The sequence below is a fragment of the Lutra lutra genome, chromosome 9 (assembly GCF_902655055.1).
Source record: "Lutra lutra chromosome 9, mLutLut1.2, whole genome shotgun sequence".
NCBI lineage: Eukaryota > Metazoa > Chordata > Mammalia > Carnivora > Mustelidae > Lutra > Lutra lutra.
Window position 1 is genome coordinate 49,832,745 of NC_062286.1, and position 21,321 is coordinate 49,854,065.

The 21,321-nt window shown below is 48.0% G+C and overlaps 1 protein-coding gene across 1 annotated transcript in view; it reads right to left on the reverse strand.

Annotated features, from left to right (window-relative positions):
* Nucleotides 1–21,321, reverse strand: part of HK2 (hexokinase 2) — a 59,900-nt gene that overhangs the window by 16,721 nt on the left and 21,858 nt on the right. The window contains exons 3-7 of the mRNA XM_047744778.1: nt 8,679–8,827; nt 4,005–4,124; nt 3,040–3,135; nt 2,075–2,174; nt 1,573–1,756 (exon numbers count right to left, since the gene is read on the reverse strand). Coding sequence (XP_047600734.1) covers nt 1,573–1,756; nt 2,075–2,174; nt 3,040–3,135; nt 4,005–4,124; nt 8,679–8,827 — 649 coding nt within the window. The remainder of the gene's footprint in view (nt 1–1,572; nt 1,757–2,074; nt 2,175–3,039; nt 3,136–4,004; nt 4,125–8,678; nt 8,828–21,321) is intronic.

The window sequence follows — 21,321 nt, forward strand, 5'->3', positions numbered from 1 at the left end:
CTGAGCAGAGGGTGCATGTAAAATGTCCAAGCACCAGCACAGACAGGTGGTGCGGGGGGCCACTGGGCTTTACCCAGTAAGCAACTCGTGTGTCTGCCTCTCCTCTCCACCTTCTCCAAAACAGCCAGGGGACGGGTCCCGTGTGGCTTGGAAGTACGGGTGATTATAATAGCTTCTATTCCAGTTTCTTAACCAAAACTTTGTTTCAGTCACCATTTAGGAAAATATTTATCTAGAAATACAGCAAGAAGCGAGGGGGGGGTAAAAGTTTCTCCTGGAACCCAACAGTGACTCCAGGGCTACCACGGCTGACACGTCATGGTCTATGTCCTCCCAGCCCTTGATCTGCCTCAGGCTGAGCCAGCAGTGTGTTGCCAAGGCTGGGCTGGCAATTCTGTCTGCAGACACTTCGAAGGGCATACGGCCCCTCTGAACGGCTGGGGTGTGCCTCCTTCTTGGAGGCAGATATTGAGTGAATGACTTTTCAGCCCATAAATTTTCACCAGCCATGGCGGACACAGCCAGTGTGTTCTCTGAAAGTTACAAGTAAGGGGACTTGTGCTTCGGCATGTGGGAGAAGCTGTTGACTTAAATAAACCATGCCTGGAAGAAGTAAGGACTCTCTCCCTGTAAAGAAAAAGACAGCCCATTGCTGAGCTAGCTTACAGAGTTGGGTTTTCCTCTCCGAGCAGAGATCAATGCCAGAAGCTTTCCTGCAATAGTCATAGCAACGAGAAGACCAGAAGGGGCCTGAATTGCTCAAAACATTTTGTAATTCGGAGCTTACAGCAATCCCTGTTTCAAGATCTTTGATAGGGACATTGGGCCAACGTTGGTGTGTAATAATGACAGCGAAATAATGTTTTGTAACCATCAAAAGTACCTAAAGTAAAGTCTAGCCAGGCTAGAGAGTATAACATTCAGGGTGCAAAACATTGGAGATCCTCCTGGTCCAGTCCGCCCAGGAACCCTGGCTGGGCCACAGGTCCAGAGAAGCAGCCAACGAGGCTCCTAAACCAGCTTTTCCAGAGGCCTTGGGTCTGCCTACAGCTGGGTCCAGCTCAGCTCACAGGCGGCTCTTCTAGTGTCAGAGCCTCAGCCCATGTGGAGGAGGCCAAGTGTCACAGCCTAGTCCTGCGCAGGGGTAGGAGCAGCAGCTAGGGAGACAGCTTTCTGGGACCCTAAGCTGGGCCATCCCAAGATGACTTCTCTTCTGTCTCTCACGAACTATTTCTAGAGACAGCTTACACATTGAGGGTGGAGGAGAGAGCAGGGCCAACACTCAGGAAATGACCTTCTAAAATGATGGCTCTGAAGGACAGAACCAAATTATTACCTATAATCTGGTTTGCCCACTTGTTTACTGGATTTTAGAGCCCTCTCAGCAATTTATAGTGACAACACATGTGAGGAACGCCACTCTCATAACCAGGGGGTGCCTTGGCAAACTTTCAGGGACATAAAACTATAAAGCAATAGTGATAGCCACACCCGCCCCCGCCCTGGTCAGCTCCCTGCTCGGTTCCTGAGCCCACCCCCACGAGCCCACTGCACACAGGGGTTGCTGCTCACAGTTGCTTCCCGGGGTTCAGGGAGCCCATGTCGATCTCCTGATCAAACTCAGTGCGGAAGTCATCAAGTGCGCCGTCGTCCCCAAAGGCCCCCCATTCCATGTTGATACACATCCGCCCCTCGTCGCCCTCCACCATGTCAATGTGGCGCATCTCTTCCATGTAGCAGGCATTGCTGCCCGTGCCTGGCCGAGACAAGGGACTGCTAAGCACCCACCTGCACTGGCCTCTCCCCAGCCCCCATCTCCCTCTTACTCCAGCATCCTGAGCCTGCCTCAAGAGGCTGGGATTCCTCAGTGCGGGCTCCTGGGGCACCCCAACATGATCCCATCCATAAGCACCCCCACCCACAGGTTCTGGCTCAGGCCTCCACAGTGACTGTACCATCATCTTTTAACATGAAGTACAAAGAATCATGCAGTCCATGGAGCCCTCCTCCCTCTCCAGCCCACATCCCCATCCGTCAGGCAGCACCAGCCCCCACACCCAGTGTGCTCACTCACCTACAATGAGCCCAATCTCGCAATTCTGGTCATCATAACCACAGGTCATCATGGTCCCAACTGTATCGTTCACCACGGCCACGATGTCAATATCAAAGTCCTGCAGGGATGCAAGAAGGGCTCTGGTCTCCACCATCACAGAAAGGTCACAGTTGTGAAGATGGAGAGAAAGAGCAGCAAGACACACAGCTCAGGTGCCTCAGGGCTACCCCTTCCTAACCCTACTTGGTGCCAAAGGAGGTTAGAGCTGGGAATCGGGTCCAGATCCCAGTCTGACAGCAGCGACTCACTCCCCACCCTGCCTGTCCTCTCCACGGAGGCCACCAGCCCTGCGGTCAAGTTTATAGATATCACTGCATTCACAAGAGTCCCTCTTGCCACTCCTGTCCCCTTCTCCCTCTTTCTCTTCTTCTTCTTTTCTTTCTCTCCCTCCTTCCCTATGACCAGACCATGATCTCTGCCTCATTCCATCCTGATGCCGACATTATGCCAACATTCTTACTTGAAAAAGATAATCATGTCTTCTTCAGGTTTAAAACTAAAGGGTTTTTTGCTTGTACCAAGGCTAAGATGATTTATCCACCATGCTAATCTGAAGACCCCAAAGGCAAAAGGCAAGTGGTTATTATCCATCATGATAATCTGAAGACCCCAGAGGCATCTCCTTACATGTTAAGATTAGCAGTGTGGCAATCATTTCACAGTGTATAGAGGCCAAGTCATTATGAGGCATGCCTTAAATTTAGCCATATGTCAACTATATCTCAGTAAAAATGGGAAAAATTTATTATTATTGGGTAAACCTAGCAAGGAAGGAAAAGAAAATCTCTCCTTAACAACGACAAAAAAGTTTTCATGTTTATTTGAGGACAGACTGGGAAAGATTTCAGAGTAGCCCCAAAAGAATATAAAGAGCCTCCAGACTCCATGCTCCTGTCTCCCCATCCCTGCCCTCCCCTACTCACCCCTCTCCTCTGGATGGCCTTCCGGATCAGAGTAACCACGTCTTTGCCTTCCACACCACTGGACTTGAACCCCTTGGTCCAGGAGACCAGGAAACTCTGAAAAAAGGACCAAGGAATGAACACTGATTCCTCACCAAACTCTGACCATACAACTCAAACAACCGTTAGTAAGTGGAGACCTCAGTCACGGAGCTCAGCTAAACTACAACCGTGCTTAAAAATATTCATATTGCAGGATGCCTGGATGGCTCACTTGGTTAAGCTGCTGCCTTCAGTTCAGGTCATGATCCCAGGGTGCTGGGATCGAGTCCCACATTGGGCTCCTTGCTCAGCGGGGAGCCTGCTTCCCCCTCTCTCTGCCTCTGCCTGCTACTCTGCCTGCTTGTGCTCTCTCTTTCTCTGACAAATTAAATAAATAAATAAATAAATAAATAAAAATTTTTTTTTCTTAATTTAAAAAAAAAATTCATACTGCCTCCTGACTAGCCTAGGAAAGAGAAATTGGGGCCCCATCAAAGCCCCAGAAATATTAAAGGAATGATTCCTTCATGATCTACTGCCCCCAAGAAGTGAGGAGAAGAACAGTCTTTAGAAATGCCAAAATAAGAGACTCTCATCATTAACTCCCCAGTCATCGTTCTTCCAAGGAGCTGTATCATGATATTCTCCAACAAAGGAGTTCCTACTTTCCCATTCGCTGTCCCCTACAAGGGATGAGGATAGCATACATATTGTCCTTTGAGGACGGGTGATAAAGACCCTCCCCAATACTTCTTCACCACGCCCCCCACACGTGCACACACTCACCCACAAGACACAACTCTCAACTCTCAATACTCAGACCTTATCCATGCAACCATCAGAGTCGCCTCTAAAAACCACAGAAGCAGCTGGCTCAAAGTTCATCCCAGACCTCCCAGCCCAGACAATGAAGCAACAGAAGCGTCTGAAGAACTCAATCTTACCTCATCTAGTTTCGTTTGGACGCAGGGGAATGAGAAAGTAAAACCCAAGGGGAGCTTCTTGTCTTTGATTTGTAGCTTATCCATGAAGTTAGCCAGGCATTCCGCAATGTGGTCAAACAGCTAAGAGCACACAACACAGCAAGATGAATGAGAAGGGAGAACAGCATGGAGATTAAGAGCATACCTAGACTTTAAGCTCAGAAAGGAATTAGTTGAATGTGTACAAGATATTTACCCCTCTAAAGTCTTAATTTGCTCATCTGTAAAATGGGAGTGGATAACTGCACCTGCCCTCATAGTTACCAAAGGATTCAATGAGTCAATGTATAGAAGAGCTTAACACTAGTTAGTGCTTATTAAATACTGTCTTCCACTCAAACCGTTTATCTAAACCACTGTTTCAAAGTAACTCTGAGAGAGGCAGGGGAAGTCATAGGTAAAGCTGATCAGAAGTCGTCACATACCCTGGAACAGAACCCCCCTTGACATGAGTGCACTGCTGACTGCGGGCAGCCCATCTCACTGCCAAGAAGGAGTCCAGCAGCCCTGTTGGCGTTCTATGAATGAACTCATAAGTAACTTTTATATTTTCCCTCCATGCTGGAAAAGTAATTTCCCATGAACATTTCAAAGAAGTTATCTTTTGTTTTCTAACTTCAAAATGAAACATCAAGTGAGTCCCTGAAGAGCACTAAGAATAAACAGCGTTTTGTGGATGGGCAGCCTTACAACTGTGACCACACCAAGCAGGACCCACAGCTCCTAAGAAAAAGCTGTATTTACAATTATCCAGCCTTTCAATCAGTCCCAAGGCCTCCAGTCCCATGGCTTCCTCCTTGCCTACTCAGCATTCTCAAAGAGAGGCAATGACCCCCCTCCAGATGCTTACAGGGTGAGGCAAAGGGCATTCTGGTACAAAAAGTAAGCAGAGGCCAAAGAGACCAAGTAGATGCCAAGCGCCAGGTTGACCAGTTGGCAAAATCTAAAAGCCAAGGAGGGGGTGGGAGGTGGATGAGAACATACCTTTTCCTCTCCAGACAGAAGCAAGAAGATTCCACTAAACCAGGGATTCCCAGGGGGCAACAAACATCACCACCATCATGTTACAAATGTAAATTCTAGGGACAAACCCAAACCGGCTGAATCAGAAGCTTGTAGGGGTGCGGCCCTCTGGGTGATCCTGAAGCAGTGCTTTGAGAGCCACTGCACTAACTATGAAAGTATTTGCATTTACAAAGGAACTGAGAGGTTGGGGGTGGCGGAGTAGACTGAGAGGCCCACTGGCTCCCCAGATGTCTGAGATATGCTTCCTGGGAGCAATCCAGGAAGACAAGGCCACCCCCATCTAGAAGGGGGCCAGCTCTAACAACTTCCTGCATTGGTCATATCCCTGTCTGGTCACGTGCAAAATTAACCCCAGAAGATGCTGAAACTCTCCATCTCTGAACAGAAACATTCTCAAGAGCAAAGACTGGGGCAACGAAAAGGCTCTTCTCGTCAACAGGATCACCAATGCGTAAGGGCCAACTTCCCTGAGCAGAAGCCAAGTATTTTAATATGTACATAAGGTTTCTAGACAGATACTCAGCAAGTTCTGTCCATCTGTTGGGAAGCAGACCAGAGACAAAATTTACAATACAACCCAATTCCCAGCACCTCCTTCCTGATAGTCATGTCAAAATGATCTTTAGTAAAAATAGTGTAAAATAGTAAAAATAGGAAGAAATAGTATAAATAGGAAGTTGCAGAAGCTCTGCAAAGAGAGGAGGCCAATCATCAGAGATGAAGGGAGGAGGAGCTTAAGAAAGGGGAAAGGCAAAATGGTTTCCCTCCTCCAGCCCCGATGCACTGCTCCCCTTCCAGCTGTGCTGCCAACGAGAAGAGGCAGTGAAGTACCACCAACTTATACAGTAGCCACTAGCCACCTGTGGTGATCTTAATCACTCAGAATCTTAAAAATGATTAAGAGTCACTTCCTCAGTCACACCAGCCATATTTCAAGGGCTCAATGCCACCATTGTCTAGCTAGTGGCTAACATATTTGTTGCAAGGGTAAGATACACTGTGAAAAGTTCTCCGGGACAGTGCTCAGTTAGAACAATCTGAGTTAGATTGTTAGAACAGTTAGAACAGCTCTTTAAAAGCAGGGAAGAGTGACCATCTGCTCCCTTAACTGGAAGACTATCTGCTCCTGTACTAGCTGATGATCTAAGGATAAGATACAAGGACAAAGAGCTAACACCTTCCTGCCATAAAAAGGCTCAAAGGGCACCATTTCATGAGGTTTAAAAGGTTTCCTTTTCCTTATTGGTCTGAGAATGCTCACTCCCTTTCCCACAAGATACACTTTAAATATCCAAAGTGGCTGCTATTACCATTTGAAATTCACTGCTCTCAAGCGGAAGTTCGTTTGCTAGAAGACAGATTTTATCCAGGGACCCACACTGCCCAAGTTCACAGATCTTCAGAAATCTCTGCAAGTTTAGGGCTTGGTGATTTGGTCTTGGTCTTAACTAAATGTTATGTTTAAAATCCATTTGTTTTCCACCAATTAAAAGATTGATACCTATGATCCGAAAGAAAAGGAAAATATGGGGGGAAAAAACACCAGTAATTCCACCATTAAAACCACCACCATAGGGGCACCTGAGAGGCTGTCGGTAGAGCATCTGCCTTTGGTTCAGGTCATGATCTCCGGGTCCTGGGATCGAGCCCCGCACCAGGCTCCCTGCTCAGCACAGAGTCTGCTTCTCCCTCTCCCTCTGCCCCTCACCCCGCTCATGCTCTCTCTAACAAATAAAATCTTTAAAAAAATAAAATAAAATGGCCACTATGAATTTCTTCCAGTTTTTTTTACTGTTTTCTGCTTTTAAGCAGAGTATGCTTTCACTTCTTTAGAGTGAAATAAACACCCATATTTTCTTCTAGTTTTATGTTTCATTTTTATATAGCATTTTTCCATTTATTCAAAATTTTTAAACCATCACAATAGCTTTAGTTTCCTCCAAAAGGGTCTTTTTTTTTTTTTTTTTTTTAATTTGTACTAAAGCATTGTTTGTGGATACTGGAGCTAGGTGACCAACCCCATAGAGCCCCAGCATGAAAACAAGGAAAGCAGGTTTCCCCTCAGAGCTGTCCCCTGGGACAAATAGAGAGTCAAAAGCAGTTTCTCCCTCAACAAATTCTCTTTATCGTCTGAAATTCCCTTCTGAAGTGGGGGTCCAGTAGAGTGGGAAGAACAGTAGTCTGGGAATAAGAAGGCTCTGCTCCTTCTCCACCCTAAGGCCTAAAAGGTGACCACCCTGAGAGGGCATCTTACTGGATTTCATGTTCTCTATTCACTCTTCCATTGAGTACATGCTGGAAAGAAAATCAGCAGGGGGGGATCCAGGACCCCCATACTGCCTAATTCCAGGAAGTACCACTCACGTAGACCACATATATCACAAAGCCTACCAACAGGACGGAGCCCCAGAGAATTGGGAAAACACCTCAATATAGCTTTGTGTTGCGACTCTGCCCTTCCCACCCCTATGATCTAAGGCCAAGTCATTCACTCAGGGTTTCAAAACCTAATTCGACATCTATGAAGTGCGATAACAGAGGCACTCAGCCTCATAGGGCCCAGGGCAGGGTGGGGGGGGATAAAAAGAAGAAATGCACACATAGCCTTTGCTCAGCCTGTCACACAACAGGTCATCACGGGTCAGCTCCTGATGGTCCGTCATCCACTCCAATGCGTGTATTACTTTCTGCGCAGGGTGGGCTGTGTCCCCTACTGTCCAACCGCGCTATAAGCCCAAGAGGGGAAAGGCCGGGGGACTTTGATTCCCAGCAAGGGTCACTGCCCCACGCACAGGAGGAGCTCAATACATGTTTGGAGATTATCACAGTCCAATTCCATCCTTTCTCCTTTTTCTCCTGGCTATTACTGAGAGGATTCTCAGTATGTGGGTTTCACATTTCTTCTCTTATCCACTCCTTTCACTGTTTAGATGCTCTAGAAGCCACAGAGACACGGGGATGACTAAACATGATTCGGAGCAATGTGGAAGCATGCGGTGCCCACCCCGGTACCAGCTGGGGCAGATACCCCAAAGCCAGATTTTGATGTTTTCTCAAGAGGCTTCCATCCCTGTGCGCAAAACCTCTTTTATTGTAGACAGGCAAGAAGAGAGAGCAGATAACCATAAAGATAAAGGGCCAAGTTCCATCGCCCTGTGATGTGATGGTAACAAGTGTGAGACCAAGAGGGCTACAGAATGACCACAGGGGCAGACCTGACCCTGTGGGTTCTGCCTCGCCACTCGATGGCACCGCTAACAACCACAAGTGTCCAGTAGGGTGCGTTGGGCCTCCCAACAGCAGGCTTTCATCAATTACCAGCCCGTGCAAGCAGACCTCCAAAGTCATGGCAAATCAAAACACCACCCACTATGGCCCATCCAGACTCCAGGGTCTCACACACATGCTCTCCGCTCTCTGGTCCGTGTGCACCTCTCCAGATGCAGGTGCCTCACTCCACCTCCAGGCACAGAAAGGAATCACCAGGCAGAGAGAGGACAGAGAATCTGGGCCTCAGACAGGGTCTCCTCCCTCCAGACCAGAGGAAGAGCAGCGTCTGCGCCTATGGGGCCCAGAGCCCAAGCAGCCACTCTGGGGGTAGGGTCCTACCTGGGTGCCGCTGCCTCGCATGAGGTCCTCGGGGATGGCATAGATCTGGTTCTCCATCTCGACCTTCTGGAGCCCATTGTCTGTTACTCTTACCCGAAGCACACGGAAGTTTGTCCCTCCGAGGTCCAGAGCCAGGAACTCTCCGTGTTCTGCAGAAAGATGAGGGACCGCTGTGAGTTCAGGAAAGATAAGATCTTCACAGAGCCCAAGACTAAAAGCCCACGAGTCCCTCCATAAACACCGATCACCTCCCAGCGATAGGTAGCCAGTGGGTCTTAACTTTTTATCACAGACATTTAGGTATGGTCTGATCCTTTTTCTTCATGCTAAGCACTTTTATATTACTTGTAGAATTCACACAACAATGACACAGTCTTCCACCAAAATATGGAGTGCCCAGCCTCTCACAAAACTACTATTTCGGGGGCTTTCAGCCAAGTCCCCATCAAGCTCAAGAGGCCCACCAGGCCCTATCCCAGGAGGTCACACCTCAGCTTTGTTCTTCATGCTCCCAGGACACCCAGCACACTGTTACAGGCCTGTGGGCCTCTGGGCTTTCAGCCAAATCAGGGTCCCCATACAAAATTTACTTTTTTGGGGGGGGGGAGATTTTATTTATTTGTTTGACAGAGAGAGACATAGAAGAGAGAACACAAGCAAAGGGAGTGGGAGAGGGAGAACCAGGCTTCCTGCAGAGTGGGGAGCCTGATGCGGAGATCGATCCAGGATCCCGGGATCATGACCTGAGCCAAAGGCAGACGCTTAACAACTGAGCCACCCGGGTACTCCCAAAATTTACTTTTAATGTCTGCATACAGTGATCGCAACGTCCCGTGGCAGGATAAGAGAGTCATGTGATAAAGTGAATGGGGTCCAAAGAGCTGTAACTTAGGAGGCCTAGCAAACCGGCCAACCAGGTGCCCCCCCCAAAAAAGATCCCAGGCTTATTAGAATGTGAGAGAATGCTGACCCAAAAGTATGCAAGAGTCAGGCCACTCAGCTGTTCCACTCAGTCAAGCCCCAGAGCTGGGGTACGGGGGATACAGGGAGATTCCACAAACGCAAGTGGGTCAGGATCTTCAGGTGTCCAGCAGAAAGGCACAGTCCCTTCTCCCCAGGAAACAAGCAGTACAGACAGGAAACGTCCAGATTCTAGACAATAATATGGCTGGCTGCAGGGACGTGCTCCACTCTATGGCACAGAATAGAAATGCTGAAGAGACGCAGGGGCCAGCGACAGCTCGGGGAGTGGGCGCACCATCTCGGCAGCCTCCCTCTGCCAGCAGTGGCTCCACCCTCTTCCACAGCCCTGATGCACACCTTCTTGAAGGATACAGTGCTACTTTCTGGGGAATTCACTTACAGGCATGTTTGCCAACACTTAGCTCATTTCCCACCGGGTGACCGGCCACTGAAGTGAAGCAGCATGGGCTGGTGGGGCAGCGGCGTGCTCTGACCGGAATGAGCCAACAGGGGTCTCACTTAGGGCATACTCTGTAGGTTCTAGAAACATTCCATCCAGGCATCCACACATGGCCCAGTGCCCACACTGGAGTCCTCTGGGCTCTTGGTTAGGGCTGCCTCTTCGGGCTGAAAAGCAACATCACCCTCACCAGCGGGGACTGAAGAGACCTAAGAAAAGCCATTGGCATCTGCCCCCCACCCCGCCCCCCGTGACTACAGCATTTCCCCCTCAGGGGCACTGATTTCCTGTCTCCTCCCTGGCATCTGGAGAGTCTCCCAACCCCACTGTGCTCGACAGCCGGGGCACCCTCAACCCCTCCAGGGGTGATTCTGCCCTTCTCGTGGCCATGGGTGACTTTTCCAGGCACTCCAGTTCCAAGCCTCCCCTGGTGGTGGGAACCCAGCCAGACTGCAGGAAAAGCTATGTGGTGGTTGTCATGGGGGATGAAAAGGAAAATCAAAGACAAACTGCCTGCATCAGCACTCTGGGGCCTAGGACGCGGGCGATGCGCTGAATCGGCGGCCACGGGGGTCATGACTCAAGGCCAGCCCAGCCTCCGTTCCCAGGAAGGAATGCCATCCCTTGCTTTCTTTTCAGACTCTGCCGGAACAGACATTCCTCTTGGCATCCCTCCTCCCTGGCACCCCCGTTCTGCAAACACACATGATCACAATTACTACAGCCTAGGGCTGGATTCCTTCCAGGTCTAGTATCTCTGAGGCAGACCCAGCACCATGACTTCTAGAGCAAGATACGAAGGTGACCCCCTCCCCCCACCCCGGACACTGGACAGATCTTTCTAGTGCCCAGCCCCACACCGTGCACGAGAGGCCCCTGCAGAGCCGGGGTGAAGAGCTGGGCCTTCAGCAACAGGCAGACAGGCTTTGATCTGAATTCCAGCTCAGCTGCTTCACTACTTATGCGGCCTCAGAGCACGTCACCTCCCGTGTAGAACAGGGCCCATGGTACTGACTTCTCCCAGGGGTCATGAGGCTGACACAAAATACAGAACATGCTATGTGTGAATATGAAGCCTCATAGTAAGCCGTCAGTAAACAGCTGCTGTCATCACTCTTCCTATGCCCCTTTGGTTGAGAGAGAGAGAGAGCGCCGAATCCTAACCACTAGACCACCAGGGAAGTTGCCCCTTTGGTTGATCGTGTAGTTCTCCTCAGCCCCTCCAATCCCCACTTACACCTACCCGTGGCACAAGTCCCACATCTACTGTGAACTTTCCAGAACATTCCAGAAGCCCAGGGCAGACAGCATGGGAATGTGTGATGGGGCGTGAAGGAACATCACATCTATGGGCCTGGGACTATCAAACTGGACAGGTGGGAGCAAGGCTCTGGGGCAGAAAAACATGCTTATGGTTTTATATATACGTTTTATAAAAACGTGCTTATGGTTTTATGGTAGGTTTCTTAAGAAAGTGCACAGGCCATGTGACATGGCCATGAGGACCCAGGAAGATCCAGAGAGATCATTCTGCTGAATGATGGCTGCTATCTGAGGCAACACATTAAGAAAACATCTCCTATTGCATTTGCTCACTGATGATTTATTTGTTAAGCAAAATGTCTGAGTACCAACTGATTTATAACATGATACCATCAGGCCAGAGGCAAGGTCTCCTTCACTGCTGAGCATGTCTGGAAAGCAATTTAACTTTCTAAAAGTAGTAAAATACAAACATCTGATTTCTTAAGAAGATCAAACAATACAAAAGTGGGGAAAATGAAAAGCAAATATCCCTTCTCTTCCCTATACCCCATAAGTAATCATTATTAATGTTTCTCAGGTGTCCTTAGGTACATTTATTTTATAAAGACACAGAGGCTGTTAACAGACACCCTCAGAGAAAAGGGATTGGAAGTGCTGGTTCTTAGGATGTATGCTTTTAATTTGAAGACACTGCCTAAAAGTTCATGCCTAAAAGTTCTCAACGATTTCCACACAAACCAACGTCTGAGTTTTGTTCTCACCAAGGTCTCATGTTATGTGGCAATTAATCTTGGCCAACCTCCTTGGTCAATGTGGCATCTCATTTTTTAAACTGGGTTTCCTTCTACTGTGTAAGGTTATACATTTTGAATTATCTCTTGTTGACTGGCCGTTTGAATTCCTTGTTCTGTGAAATTTCCTATTCACATCTTTTGCCTTTTTAAAAAATACACTCAGGGACACCTGGGTGGCTCAGTTGGTTAAGTGTCTGCCTTAGGCTCGGTGGGGAGCCTACTTCTTCACTTGTGCTCTCTCACTCTCTGACAAATAAATAAAATCTTTAAAAATATATATATTCATTATTTTCTTAATAACCTAAAAGAACTCTTTGCATATTAAAGAAAATAGTTTTATTGGTGGTATAATTACAATTATTTTTTCCAGTCCAATGTCTGTCTTTTCACTTTATTTGTGGTATTTTTGCCATGCAGAGAAACACTTAATTTTTATGTTGTCAAAACATTTATGGTTTCTGGGTTTTATGTTAAATCTGTACAAATTCTAAAGATTACATGAGTTTGCCATGTTTCCTAACTCTCCCCAGTTCCTCCCGAATGTAGCTACCACCACTGCTAAAGTAAAGGAAGCAAAGTTTCAAAGTGTATTGGAAAGACCAAATTCATCTTCTGTTTTCTTTTTTGTTGTTTAAGCCCCCACTCCCACCCTGTCTCTCCCTTGGGGAAGGTACCCCACTAGGGACACCCAGCTGCTCACTGCACAGCCGCCATTTTGGGTAAATTGACCCAGATGGGCGGCAGGCCCCTCCCTTCATAAAATTCAGAGGCAGAGAATGCAGGCATCCGTCAGGCTACCTCTCACATGCCAAGCAAGTACTCTACCAGCTCCCATTTTCTACTTTTTAATGGGACTTTTTTAGAAAACAAAGCCCAGCACCCTGTCTTCATCTCTCTCATCCCTGGGACAGAGCTCAGACTTCATCACTGGCATCTGGATTACTGTGGTGATAAAACAATGGAAAGACAGAGGCAGGTGTGGGGGGGAGGTTTAGTTTTTGAGGGCCCAACATGTAGGGGGTTTTAACAGAAGAAAAACATTTGTTAAGTGATGGTCACTTTGTTTATAAGCTTTATCTCATCAATCTTCAGCAGCCCTATGGGGCATCATAATAGCCATTTTCCAGATGAGAAAACCGAGACTCAGGTCAAGTAACTGAAGCTAAGATCCAAGTTCAGGTCTGGTTCTCCAGCAAAGTTTTCTCCTTGACAAGCAAGGAGGCTCCTCATGGGAAAGTTGTAAATCCTCAAATACGGAATTCTTCATGAATAACTCCAAGAGCATAAAGCCCAGAGGTCACCAGCAGCCTCCAAGCTGGCCTGAGTGGCAGAGGAAGTTGACACTGTGGTTTAAAGTTCAGTCATTTGGTTTAAGGTCACAAAGGGGTACGTGACTGCTGGGTTTCATGAACACACGTCCATCTGACCCCAAAGCCCATGGCTGTCCCACCGCACCACACCCATCTCTCTTGTTCCTGGAAGCTGAGGAGGGCCTGGCACAGAATGAGGCCCATAAGCAATAAAGTGGTGAAAAGGAAAGCCAAGACGCCCTAATCTTTATCAGTAACTGCAATCCATCCCTCCCTCCCCCAGGCCTACTGGATGGCGAAGGGCTCTCCGACGTGAGTGGGTGGTGGCGGACACACACCCGCTGGATGGAGGTGACATCCCCCCGTCCCCCAGGAGCCCAGGAGCCCAGGACTTTCTAAAGCTTGTTGATACAGTCTTTACTGGTGGCCACAAATCTCTGCCATCTCTCACAATCACATGGGACCTCTGTTCCCACCAAGCCCTCTCTGGCAAAGGTCCTCCTCATTAAAAGCATCCCCCCCAAAACCAGGTAAGAGAAGGGGTACTGACACTCTTCCACAAGAAAGCAAGGACTCGAGCCAGTACTGCCAGCCCACGGTGAAGAGGAACTGGCAACAGGAGCATCTGGTCATGCCATCCTCCATCCAATCGCCCAACAGTCAAGATCCAAGTTGTCCATCTGGCAGAGTGTGTGCGCTGACTCATTTCCCACCCTGAACTACCATTCTGCCCACTTTCAGTGAGGCTCTTATCAAACACTTAAGGTCAGCAAGAGAAAAGGGTTTCAGTTTCCCCTGGGAACTCACCTGTCTGGGTGCGGGGCGGGGGGAGGCTGTGGAGGACTAGAAATGCATCAGACCGGCCGCCTGAACAGGACAGTCACCGTCACGTTCATGGATGAGACCTCAGGAATGGGTCCCGAGCAGGCCATAACTTCAGCATTGTTAGTAACGCAGAAGTGGCCTGCACCTGGCAAGGTCTGCACAATTTTTTTTTTAAAGATTTTATTTATTTATTTGACAGACAGAGATCACAAGTAGGCAGAGAGGCAGGTAGAGAGAGAGAGAGAGAGAGGGAAGCAGGCTCCCCGCTGAGCAGAGAACCCGATGCGGGGCTCGATCCCAGGACCCTGAGATCATGACCTGAGCTGAAGGCAGAGGCTTTAACCCACTGAGCCACCCAGGCGCCCCAGGTCTGCACAATTTTTGAGGAAGGAGAGGCAAGGGCCAGCTGGATTTTCCAACAGGATCTATTTTACATCATTAGGTACTTGTCACTAATTAAAATAGCTCACCACCTGTTCCTCCCATCAGGCCCTTGGAGCACTGTGTCTACCAGGGCTGGACTTGCAAACAGGTTGCGTCTGGTTTTGTATTTTGAAGCAGCAGTGCCCTTTGTCAAAGGCAACTATGTTCAGAAGGGGCAGCACCCTGCCAGTCCAGCGTTGGAGCCAGACCTTTTTCAGAACATGCTCTAGAAGCCCGTCTTTGAACAAGAGGCTTTTAGGCAGTGTTCCCAGGGTTCTCGGGACCAGTGCAGGTGGCAAGGTCTGATCTTTGTGGGTTAAGGAAGGCCAGTTAAGGCACAACCTCATCTCCCACCTCCACACTTCCAACTTTGTATCTTTCCCTTACTGTTATTGTCTTAGATATGGGGTTCCATATAAGATTTCATTTTGTTTACAGTTGGGAATGGGGTAAAAAAAAAAAAGTTTTAAAAGTCACTGTTTTAAGAGTCAGACCCAGAATCTATTCTAGGAACTGCCAACAAAATACTTCCCATTCTGCAATCAGCTATTTCAACAGTGAGCACTGAACACAGTACTAAAAGCTTCTCCGCTATCGGGTGCTATACGCAAACCCAGTCCCTGACCAGAAGGTGAGAAAGGGAACAGTGAGATGCACTGTGGGAAGCCTGTGACAGAAGGATGACTTGCTCTGCTGGGACAAGCAAAAGTTCTAGCCAGACCCAAATGATGGTATGAAGTTGCCGGGCAGGGAAAAGGGGACACAGGTAAGGGTGTGGAATTTCACGGAGTGTTCAGGGATTGGCACATCAGGAGTGGCTGCAGTGTAGGGCTCCTACCACATGTAGCAAATACCAATGCCGAGGACTCTGGATTTTAAGCACAGGGTCGGCTTTGTTTTCGAGAGGGCTTTGGTAGCCCTGCGAACCATGGGTCTAGCACTAGGGACACCAGTGAGGAGGATGCTGCGAGATAGTCGGGCCAAGCAGGGTTCTGGGGCCATGTACAGTGGTCAGTCACCCCAGTCTGCACAAGACTGACATGCGGCTTCCAGTGCTAAAACTGAGAGAACCCCAGGCATACCAGGATGGCTGGTCACCCCAGGACCTTGCTAGATCCAGCCATAAAGGACATCACCTCTTATCACCTAATGCCAGAGGCATGCAGCCTTGAACTTTGAGGTAGGTCAAAGACCCACATCCCATACCGTCACATCCAGTTCCTAAATGGCCCTTTAATAATTCAATGCCCCCAAAGGGACTAGCTCCTGCCTGCTGTGCCACAGCAGGAACATTTCCAGGGGCCCCAGATGACCCCACTGAACATTCCAATCTTCCCCGCCATAGCTCTAGGTTGGAGAGCTTGTTTATGCTCTGCTTTTCAAGTGCCTGCTAGGCTAGCACGCAGCCAAGAGACTGCTCTAAGACTGTATGGCACGGACTCCAATTAAGAGGACTCAAAAGAGCAATCTGCAGGTCCTGGACAGGTAAGCCAGCAAAACTACGTTTGGCAGGCCCAGGTTTTGAGGCCCGTATTTCCCATGTACCTGGAACCATCACAGCTACTACCACACCTGGTAGCCTCTTTTTAAGCTCTAGGATCCCAGCTACTCCATTAGAAGGCAAAGCAAGCAGGTCGCCACTCAGTAGCTCAGAAATAAAGTCACTCCATGTCATTAAAGGTATCAAATCACAGTGAATGCGGGTGTCTAGAACAGTCAAAGAACAGGGTAATCGGCTCTTCTACGATCTTCTATGACGTTGGTCTCCTAATCATCTTAAGCGATAGGATACCAAATGCCAAAATGGAAAACTAGAGAAAAACAGAGCTGCTCTAATCGAAAGAAGGGAGCTGGAACACAACTAACACATTATGTACCCCCAAAGCTCCCAACACACACACCATCGGAAAGCATCACGCTGGGGTTCTGATACTGAAGAAATGTTTCTTAAGCTCAAAACATGCTCCAGTCACATAAGTGTTACATTCTCCCCACAGATGCGAAACCACTCTTCAAAGGATTAAAACATGTTTCAATCCGCTGGGTGTGTTCAGATTTTCAGGCAGCCCTACCAGGAGTTCAAGTCTTGTTTCAGGATGTATTAGCCATACAATGTCAGGTAAATTACTAGAAATGTCGGGTTTCATCATCTGTTTAAAGGAGATAGTGATGACCTCTCTTGCCAGTACCTCCCCTCCACTCCCCACCAAACAAGGGTGCAAACATGCGTGTATGTGTTTGGCCAAGAGTCCATGCAATGAATATGTAAGGTGTTTGGCACAATGCCTGCTACGTGTAAATGTTTAATAAACTCCAGCTACTGCTTTATGGAAACTACTTATCGATACAATCTTTGGTTTATACTGTCGGTGCCATATAAATCCACTAACTTGTTTGTGTGCTGGTTACTGATTGGTCCCCACTGCACGCCCATTGATATAATGCTGAGCAACCAAGATAAGGGTTCCTTTCGGGTATGCTCGCCTCCGTGCAACTTCCCGACAGCCTCGTCTCTATCACATTGTGTGCTTACATTATATGACTGGGTACCATTCTGTCATCATTGGAACTGTGGAAGCCTTATCTCTCCAAGGACAATTTTCACTCTTTGAAGGTGGGGTACAAGGCAGCTTCAGCATACTGCTCCCCCAAAGGACCAGCCTCGGTGGGGACTCTACGGAACCAAACCGAAGAGACAGGCCTGAGTTACTGGCCGAAGAAAGCATGCATTGTGCTAGCGGACGGCAGGGGGCGAGGGGAGGGGGGCAAGGGGCAGAGAAGAATAAAACACATGGCTAGTGGTGTGGCTAATCACCTGGGCATTGACACGCGGTGGGTGGGCTTAAAATCAAACACTTCCGTTAGCTCACCATGTGACTCTGGGTAAGCTGCCTCATCAAACAAATCTAGTTTTTCTATAAAATGAGGTTCCTAGTGCCTACCACTGGGTCACGATCCAAATTAATGAGATTGCTCCAAGTCCGTGCTCAGCATGGCAGCTGGCCATTTGGTAAGCCTACAGCCTGTCATTGTCACCACCATCTCATCGTCCCCTGCTCTCTCGGGAGTTCAGTCTCGCTGGATGATATACTCACCTGGGAAAATAACTCCCAATTCAGGGAAGTGGGAAAGGATCAAATGATTGATACAGCAAAGCCTTCAACTCAATGGGCCTTACAAGGCATCTTTATAGCTAAACAATCTTGGTGCGACAAGAGGATGACAAAGACTGCACAAAGACACTTTACTTCTGGAACTTGCATCTGGGATATGAGCAGTTTCTCAGCTGGGTTGTACTTGAGCTTCTTATTTTAATAGTACCAAGCCAACCCCTATCTGGGATGCATTTAAAAAGATGATAACCCGATCTGCTCTGGAAACTGTTGTTCAGCAACAGGAGTGGATGTAAATTATGAATCCTATGGCCACGGAGTCAGGACGCCCCCTGCTTAAGGCCTAAACTCTTCACCTCTTCACCTCTGCCATTCACTGGCCATGTGTAACCTTGGCAGTCACCCACCGCCTTTGGCCTTGGTTGTCTTATTTTTAAATTAGAACGTCTCTCTTGGGAGAGTTTGCATGGGGACTAAAACAGATTATGTAAATCGCCTAGCAGACACTGTGGGTGCTCATTAAATGGTATCAATTATTCCCAAGTTTTTACTCTGCAGACAGAACAGTTCTGTTCTCTGAAAGCCGTATGGGTCCCTGGGAAGCACGTGGTAAGCCTGCTGACAGGACTGGGGCTAGCGCCGCGATCACACACCCAGCTATGGCTTAGGGCAGGGCTGCCTATGGAGAGCCCAGAGATGGCGGAGTTCCTGGCAGATACAAACATATGCTTTCTTTATTCAACTCTGCACTGAAAAAACAAAAAAACAAACAAACAAAAACGAGAGAAGGTAGAGGAAGGGTACAGACAACAAATACTGGTGAGATAAGGGGCAAGTGGCAGTCAAAACACTGTTGGTGGGAGCATAAAATATTAAACAGAATGGTTTGATCACCTTGGGAAAAAAGTCTGGCAGTTTCTTGTAATAAAATGCCCACCAAACTTTATGAGCCAGAAAGTCCACTCCTAGTTGTTTACCCAAGAAAATGAAGGCATGAGTCCACAAAGAGGCTTGTGCAAAAATGGCTATGGCAGCTTTAGTCCTAATGGGCGAAAACTGGAAAGAGCCCAGGTGTCCCTCAATATGCACCCCATATAGGCTTCCAAACATACCATGAAATCAGCAACCAAAGGGAACGAACTACTGATAGACACAACCTAGACCACAGTATCACAGGTAGATGAAGACTTGCATAAAGAGTAAATACCAGATAACTAGATTCATGGAAAGCTGTTCAACAGGCAAAACTCATACACATGGTCAATTTAAAAGTGATTGCTTCTGGCAGTCAGGGTCAGGATTGCCTGGGGAAGGGGCACAAGGGAACTTTCTAGGCTGGTGGTAATGTCCTCTCTCTTGAAGGGGGTTGTATCCAATATATACACTGTGATTAAAACTGTACATATCTGTCAGCTCATTGGATGATACAATTTGTCATGGCACTGTATGTAAATTTTATATTAAAAAGAAAACAAATAATGACATCTAGTGAGTAAAGTGCACACTGAAATTGTGAGGCTGAAATAAACTGATTTCTGTAATTTAGTCGGCAAATGCACCAAATAAAACAAGATAGACTGATGGGCAGAAGCGTGGATGAGAACGGTAAGTAAATTTGCTAAAATATCAGTGCGAGAGAATCTAGATAGTCTGTATATAGACGTCCGTTATACAATTCTTTCAACTTTTTAAAACTGGGGGGTGGGGGAGGCAGAGGAAGGGGGAAGATTTTTTTATATACCCTGACGGCCATCTGAGTAAGATATTCTCGGCCCATCTACATTTCATTTTTCTCTGTGCCAATGACATTTCTGTACAAAGACGGTCCACACAATCTATGAAGTGTGGCTATTTTAGAATCCGCTCCTATGGGCTTGGTGTCCACTTTCGCTCCCTTCTTTCTCCCACAGACCTCAAACTACTACATGGAGGTTCATTTCCCTTCAGTAGAATGGAGACCTACATCATCAATGGCCAGCCTAAAGCTTCCTGAAGTCTCTCCTAAACTTTCCACCAGGATTTTCATTACCATTGGCCAGCTGGGGCCCATAGAAACAAGAGTTGGAACCTGGTCCTCGCTCCCAAATGCAGGGGCTCTGGTGATGGGGATGAACCCTCCAAAAGGAAGGACCCAGAAGGCTTACCCACCCTGCCTCAGTGAACTTGGTGCTGGCCATGGCTTTTGCAAAGGTGACTGATGGCTGCACAGGACTTCATTTATAGAACACATGGGAAGGTCACATATCTGCTTTTCCCTTAATTCTTGGTCCTCCAGTCCCCTAATGGTACAAATGAGGAAACTGAGGATCCGGGCATACATGAACCGCTTGAAGGCCCACAGCTTGACTTCAACCCCATTTAACATAGAATTCTGATCCTCACCCCGCTCAACACGGCCCTGGAAACACCTCCCTGCCCCTCACCCCCACAGGAAGCCGATTTTACAAATGCCCACCTAGGACAAAACTGGGGGACAGGCTTTTAAGGCAGCATCATTCACACTGCATGCTGAAAAAAAAAACCTCAGGGGCTCCTGACCAGCAGCTTTTTTTTTTTTTTAAGATTTTTTTATTTATTTATTTGACAGACAGAGATCACAAGTAGGCAGAGAGTCAGGCAGAGAGAGAGAGGAGGAAGCAGGCTCCCCGCTAGCAGAGAGCCTGATGCGGGGCTCGGTTCCAGGATCCCGGGATCATGAACTGAGCCGAAGGCAGAGGCTTTAACTGACTGAGCCCCCCAGGCGCCCCCTGACCAGCAGCTTTTTTAAAGGAATAGACAGCAATATCCGACTGCACCACATATAAGAATAGACATTGGTCCCTTCAGCTCTGTATAAATATTTATACATGGGTGCTGCTTGGTGTAAGCACGCAGTCCAGAAAAGCTAGAAAGCCACTGATTTAAAGATTAGGTCCCTCTAGATCAGAGATTTAGATCGGAATTTTAATTTCCCAGTTTCAAAAAGGGAACGCTGGAAAGGAATGCGCTGAGGAAAGCCGTCGTGGAAAAGGCATCACTTGAGTGAAGACTCCCCTTCCCCCCTCCTTCAATGGGAGAGACACATCACCACCAGTAGCAGCAACAGAACCAAGGCTGTGGCCTGGGTGGGGAAGCCGGTGATGCACTACGGACTGTCTGGGGAGAGGCAGAGATCCCTATACATGACTGACCCACAGTCTCTCTTCCCGGCACTCTACTGCGGTGCCAGTAACAAAGCCGAATTTTCTTTTTTTTTTTTTTTTTAATTTTTTTTTTTTAAGATTTTATATATTTATTTGACAGAGAGAAATCACAAGTAGGCCGAGAGGCAGGCAGAGAGAGAGGAGGAAGCAGGCTCCCCGCTGAGCAGAAAGCCCGATGTGGGGCTCGAACCCAGGACCTGGGATCATGACCTGAGCCAAAGGCAGCGGCTTAACCCACTGAGCCACCCAGGCGCCCCAACAAAGCCGAATTTTCATTTCAGATCAGCTTTATCTACTGAAGGGTCAG